At 40.6% G+C, this 6,061-nt stretch overlaps 1 protein-coding gene across 1 annotated transcript in view; it reads right to left on the reverse strand.

Annotated features, from left to right (window-relative positions):
- Window positions 1-235: 235 nt before the first annotated feature.
- The window catches only part of SEMA3D (sema domain, immunoglobulin domain (Ig), short basic domain, secreted, (semaphorin) 3D), a 98,890-nt gene continuing 93,064 nt past the window's right edge, over window positions 236-6,061 (reverse strand). Inside the window, exon 17 of the mRNA XM_009882931.1 lies at window positions 236-1,231. Within this exon, the coding sequence (XP_009881233.1) occupies window positions 818-1,231 (414 nt within the window). The 3' untranslated portion in view covers window positions 236-817. The remainder of the gene's footprint in view (window positions 1,232-6,061) is intronic.

A 6,061-nucleotide genomic window follows, 5' to 3' on the forward strand; every position in this document is an offset into this window, starting at 1 on the left:
GGAGAGATAGGAGAGGTCCAGGCAGGAATCCCATTATTTCTTAATAGGATTTGTGCACATACCTCCCACGGACCACTTAGGAAATTTACTCCCAAACATCTCAGAGGCAGTTTCAATTAGAGTCAACATTTCATTTCAGCAGATGGACTGCAAACTGGTGGCTATTCAAACTCTAATGAGTAACGCTTGATAATTCCCCTCTCTTAAACTATGATTATGCTTTCTCTTTTTTTTTATGGGCAGAATGAATGTTGTTCCTAAGCCAATACTTAATTTGATTTTTTGCTGAGCCTCTCTGTGCTAGCAAACCCCACCCGTGTGCCTGTATACAAGACCAGCGGGTAAATTAGAGGGTATTTTTGCAGATCTGTCACACATTTCTACCATGCTTTTTATTCAGAAAGATGCCAAAGAACTAGAAGTACATCTTCCCTCCCCTGAAATGTAGCCACCTCTGGGGTGGAATGTGCCAGCAAATATTAATATGGGAACACGGACACTAAATCTTATGTGAAAATTATGGAGGAAGTACAGAACACAGCTCACACAGCCTCAGGCTACCCAGAAATTAGCTAAAAGTGTACATCTTTTCTTTTTAACAAATGCATTTGAAATTATTGCCTGGTGTATGGTACTCCAATAAGGAACTTCTCATTTGGTATTAAATCCCATTGTACAGTCTCATACAGATTAATAGTGATGGTGAGTTATCTCATTTCAATAAGAAGCAGTACTAATTTATAGGCAAGATGCACAAAACCAAAACACAGTATTTTTTTTCATGGAAAATGTCCTTTCTTTAAATAGCATTTACAAACTATGTAGACGGTGGCCTCGCTGGCTCATGGTGTCTTCGGTTTCGCTTTTTTTTCATCTCCTGCACATGCTTCCATTTGGCACCACCTTTGTTCCGCTGCCGCCGTTTCTCCCGGTGCCACATCTGTTCACAGTACTCATCCAGGCTAAAGCTGGGGCTGCTGACGAGCTGGATGTAGTCCTTGTACCTCAGCCGGGACTCCGTCAGCAGATCCCTCACCCGGCCCTCCTCATCCTCAGTTTTCTGAGTGCTTTCCATTTGCCCGTTCTCAATGACGTTTAAATTCAGCTTCACAATGGTATGGACAAAGGTGTGCTCCTGGGCTTTGCAGAAATAGGCTCCTGCATCCTTTCTTTGCAAACTGCGGATCAGCAGCCCATGCTCTGTTTTGATGATCCTTTCGTCAGCCTTCAGCTGTGGGGTTGGACAAAAAAGAATGATATACATGAGTTTCATCAGCAAAACCAGAATGCGTGTCAGTGCTGTACTGAGGTGGAGGAAAAGCTCGGCTGGCACACAGCATGCCCCATCCCTTGGGTGCCAGCACACGCTGGGGCACCTGCAGCTCAGACAGCTACCAGGAGAACCTTTAAATGTCTGAGTTCTGCCCCTAACTATAGCATCTGTACCACTGGCATTTCAGCAGTAGAACATATATGCTGTACAGATGAAAGGAGAGACAGTAACACTCATCACACCAAAATGCACTCAGTTAGATCACATCCTCCAAGGAAGGGTAGCTATTTAGTGCCACAAATCCCATTCATTTTTAACTGCTTTTCTTGAGCTTTCTGTAATGCACCCAATATACCGGAGTGCTTGTATATATCTGGAGCTCTGAAGCCCTGCTACACTGAAAATAAATACTACTGATAAATACTACTGATAAATACTACTGATTTTTAAAGTGAAATGCTGTGATTCTGATCATCTTCAACCAATTTTTACAAAAGCAAGTTCATTCTGACTTTGACTTATTGAGAAATGATTAAAAGTACCCAGTGAGGTTAGAGGAATACAACCCAGTGCAATTCTTTTACTGTTAAGATCTCAGAAGACGACCTTAGAGAAAAAAAAAAAGATAAAAAAAAAAAAAAAGAAGAAAGAAGCAAAGAAAAGAATGAGATTGCAAGTGAGAGCTGAAGTCTGTCAGCATGGAACTGTGGTTTCATTTACGAATGGAAATACTTCAAAAAATACAGCACGTTCTCATATGTTAAAAATAAGGTTCACCTTAGAGTAATAACACTGTCAGGTGAGTTACATATCTGGTGATCTGAAAATTATTTCCAAAATAACCTAAGTCTAAAAAAAAGATCCTCCCCCTCCCAAAAAAAAAAAACAAAACAAAAGAACAAAAACCCAAAACAGGATGTGGCACTGGGCACCTAAGTATTTTTGCAGCTGGGGAACAGAGAAGGTAAGTGATTTGCCAAAGACCATATAAAGATTAGTAGCAGAGATGGAAGTAGAAAGCAAAGCCCTAACTCCCAGTGTCCAACACCAGCATTTCCTTTGAAAATGATCCTGGTCTAGTCCAAAACTGTCACCTCCCAGCCGTGCTATGTTCTGCTGCCACGCAGAGGCTGCAGCCTACAATGGCACCAAAGGACCTGCGTGCTGCTTGTTCAGCCCACAGCAAAGCCAGGGCCTTAAACACAACCTCAGCACTGCTGGTGGCATTATTATAATGTAGAAAAACTTCAGCGCAAGGCTGAGTAGTGAGTCTAAAAAGGGGGAGAAGTGGGGGCAGAGAGAACCAACACAGAATCTGGAAAATTTCCCAGAGTGCACATCTGACCCTCCAGCAAACTTCAGAGGATGAAGATCAGGGAGGCATAAAGATGACTAAATTAGATTTATTCACAGTGGGTAAGCTACACACTGTTTCTTTATGTAAAAAATCTGCACATGATTCCCTCTTTTACTCCATGGGAAAAAATGTATACATACATATGATTCTCCATCTGTTATGATTCTAACTCACTAGTAGTTTATCAAAATAGGGTCTCTTGGAGCAAAGAGATGGATGAGATGACCTCCCAGGGCTTTTAGTTTTACTCTTTTCTAAGTTTCAATGATAATGACTTTGGAAGGGTTAAACAATTTGATCAGATCACCAGAAAAAGTAATACATATATATATATAATACAGGCACAGACAGAGAGAGATTTTGGCTTGCTACTGTATCAGCTGTAACCATTTTCAGTAACGTACAGATTAGGTAGGTAGGTACGTAAGTAGGTCGGTAGATGGATAGATAGATATGTTGATGGATGGATGGATATCGGCCTGTTTACTACCATTGATACGACTGCAGCAGAGACAAGAAATCAACTGCTACGAAAGCCTGATCAGAACGTGGGTCTGGCTGCCTGGTTCTGTGGCCAAGTATTTTTTGGCTCCTGCCACCAATTGACAGTGTTGGGTCAACACTGAGCTTTAGTCTCCTTGTTTGTAAACTGTATATAAGCATGCCTACTTGGCGCTAGCAGTGTGAAATCATACTAATTTCAGGAAATTCCTGGAAAATCGATTGTCCTAACAACAGGTGCTACATGAGCACAAGCTACTTTTGATTTACTACACTGAGTTTAAACCACAGAAATCATGGTCAAGCCACAAGCACATACACAGAAGATAGCAGGGAGACAGACTAGAAAAGACCGCTTTTCCATCTCCTGAACCTACAGCATAGGGCAGTAGTCCTCAATTTTATCAGCTAGTGACACTTCATTCCAAGTAAATGTACCTTTCTTACAGTAAAAACAGGAGCATAAAACGTATAAATGAATTCACAAATAAGTAGCTGTAGGCAGAAATATGTCTAGGGCAGGTGTTTCCTTGTGGTGCTGCACTCCACAGGGAGAACGAAGCGGGAGCAGGGGCCAGGTGGAAGTGCTTGGAGGCTCAGGTGTTGCAATATGACAAGGAAGCCCCAAACCATGACAGTTCTGCCCAGGCTTCATGTCAACTTGAAGACTCAAGTTTGAGAAATTTAGGGAAAAGGATGGGAAGAAGCAGCTCATTTCCAGACATTTGGGTTTCATAAGGCACTATGCAAAGACCAAGTTCCCACATTGTCTGAGTGAAAACTGGACAGATCTCTTTGAGCTTGGGGCTTGATGCAATTGCAGCAGTAGCATCTGCCTATCAGTGGCTCTGCCAGTATTGTAGTCTAGAGCGTCCTGACAGCTGTGTACCTCCTACACTTGGAAGATGTCCAGCTGGCTGTTTCGGCTGTCTGGGCACCAGTCCAAAGAGCCCTCACCAGTGCTTCGCCTATTTTCAGTGAAAGGAGTGCAGAATAATAGGAGATCTAGACTTGAAAAGATCACTGGACCCCCAAGTCCAGCACCCTGCTACTCGTAACTATTTACCATTTGTGTGGCAGCCGTCACTTTCTAGTTGTAAACGTGTTAACTGATGGAGTTGCACCCCCATCTGTCTTGGGATACCACAGAGAAAGCTAACAGAGTCTAAATTGGTTGTGTCCCTTAATCCCAGCCCATCGTGACTCCTATTTTTAATGAAGCAGCATTCTTACAGAATGTCCTGTGTTAACCTTGGATATTGATTTACAGTGACTGTCACCTCCTCCTCTGTGCCTTCATTGTTCATTCCTTTCTTATCCTCTGGCAGGATGAAATTATGGCTCTGATTTCACACGTATTGAGCAACACTTCATTACTGTTCCCCCCCTCACTTCTCTTTTTGGTATCCTGTTTATGTTGTTTTACCCATAGGTTCAGAACTCTTCCTGTCTTTCCTCTCTACTTTTCCCCCCACAGGGCTCTGGAGTTTCATAAACACCTGGCATTTCATTACTTGGTAGTAGATCTTTAACCTTTCACTTGAATGCTTAATGTGCTTTTTGGTTCCTGACCTATAGATGTAAAACATATTTTATTAAATTTTAAGGAGAGTGAAAAGACTAGTTAGATAAAAGACATCATTTTGTTTTAATCAACTGTGGACTCATTGCTCCCCCCCGACGTCGTAATCCATAACTCTCCTAAAATATTTGTGAATAGGATTTAACAATTCAGAAGCACAAAGAGCTTGCTGACATGCTTAAATTTGAGCATACATTAAGAATTAAACATAAGAGACATCATTTTGTTCAATAGGGAACCAATTATAAACCACAAAAATGAAGCTATTGATTACCATTAACTGTCTTTTCTTCGTGGAGTGGGAGCAGATTTTGGGCAATATTTTATCAACAAATTCTACTTTTCATCCTTCATGATAAGCACATAAGTTTGCCTAAAATTACATTACCTGAAGTATGGCACATGCCATAGATCCTGACAATATTTGACAAAGGGAAAAGATCTCCATGCAAATCAAACACTTGATTTTTCACAACCTGGATTTAACAATGGAGGAAAAAGAGGCATTGCCAATAATGATTGCAAATCTTTAAACAATCAGTAAGTTGGAAAACAACCACAGATTTGAAAGTGCTGTGGCACCAGGTTAGGTCAATGCCTTTTGTCCTTTGCTAATGACGTGTTTAGATAGCTCCCTCTTTACAAATAATTCACATGTCAACTCTTTCACAGTTAAAACACTGCACCTGTCTGGGAGAAGAAAGTGGCTTCAAAGCCTGCCTTCCCTCATTAATCAACATGTGAAAAAATGTTAGAGGTAAAGCTGGACTAATCATAGGTTAGCTGCAACCCCTGAACAAATTGAGAGGGGGAGAAAGGAAAATGAGGAACATTTGCTGAACATTGACATTTGTCTCTGTTTTTCTATTGTTTTCTTCTTCATCCTCATCATTTGACTGGAAATAAAGATCACTCTGGGGTTTTCTGGCATTATTGTTACACATGACTTTGTTTCTCTTGCACTGGGAAAATAATCATTTAACTCCAACACAGCTGTAGAGTTAATTTCTCTTTTTTTTTTCTTTCTTTTTTTTTAACATCTTTTTTTATTTAGCAAAAAGCCACAGAAAAAAAAAAAAAAACAAAAACAAAAACAACCAAAACCAAAGAACGTGTTGCTGGTACAATATCATTATGGAAACGTGTGATTCCTATTATTTTCAAGGTGAAGCTAACTTCTTATTCTGAGACTGAATTTTAAACTCCTACCCCCCAGTATGTCCAAATCAAAGCAGAAATGTTACATGCTATATCTCAGTTCAGAATTACATCTTTTTTTTTTTTTTCTCCCCCCCAGGAAACTGTCAAAAATATTAGTTTTATTTAAGAATCTCAAGGTATTGGGGGG

This window comes from Charadrius vociferus, unplaced genomic scaffold (genome assembly GCF_000708025.1).
Source record: "Charadrius vociferus isolate BGI_N301 unplaced genomic scaffold, ASM70802v2 scaffold32, whole genome shotgun sequence".
Taxonomy (NCBI): domain Eukaryota; kingdom Metazoa; phylum Chordata; class Aves; order Charadriiformes; family Charadriidae; genus Charadrius; species Charadrius vociferus.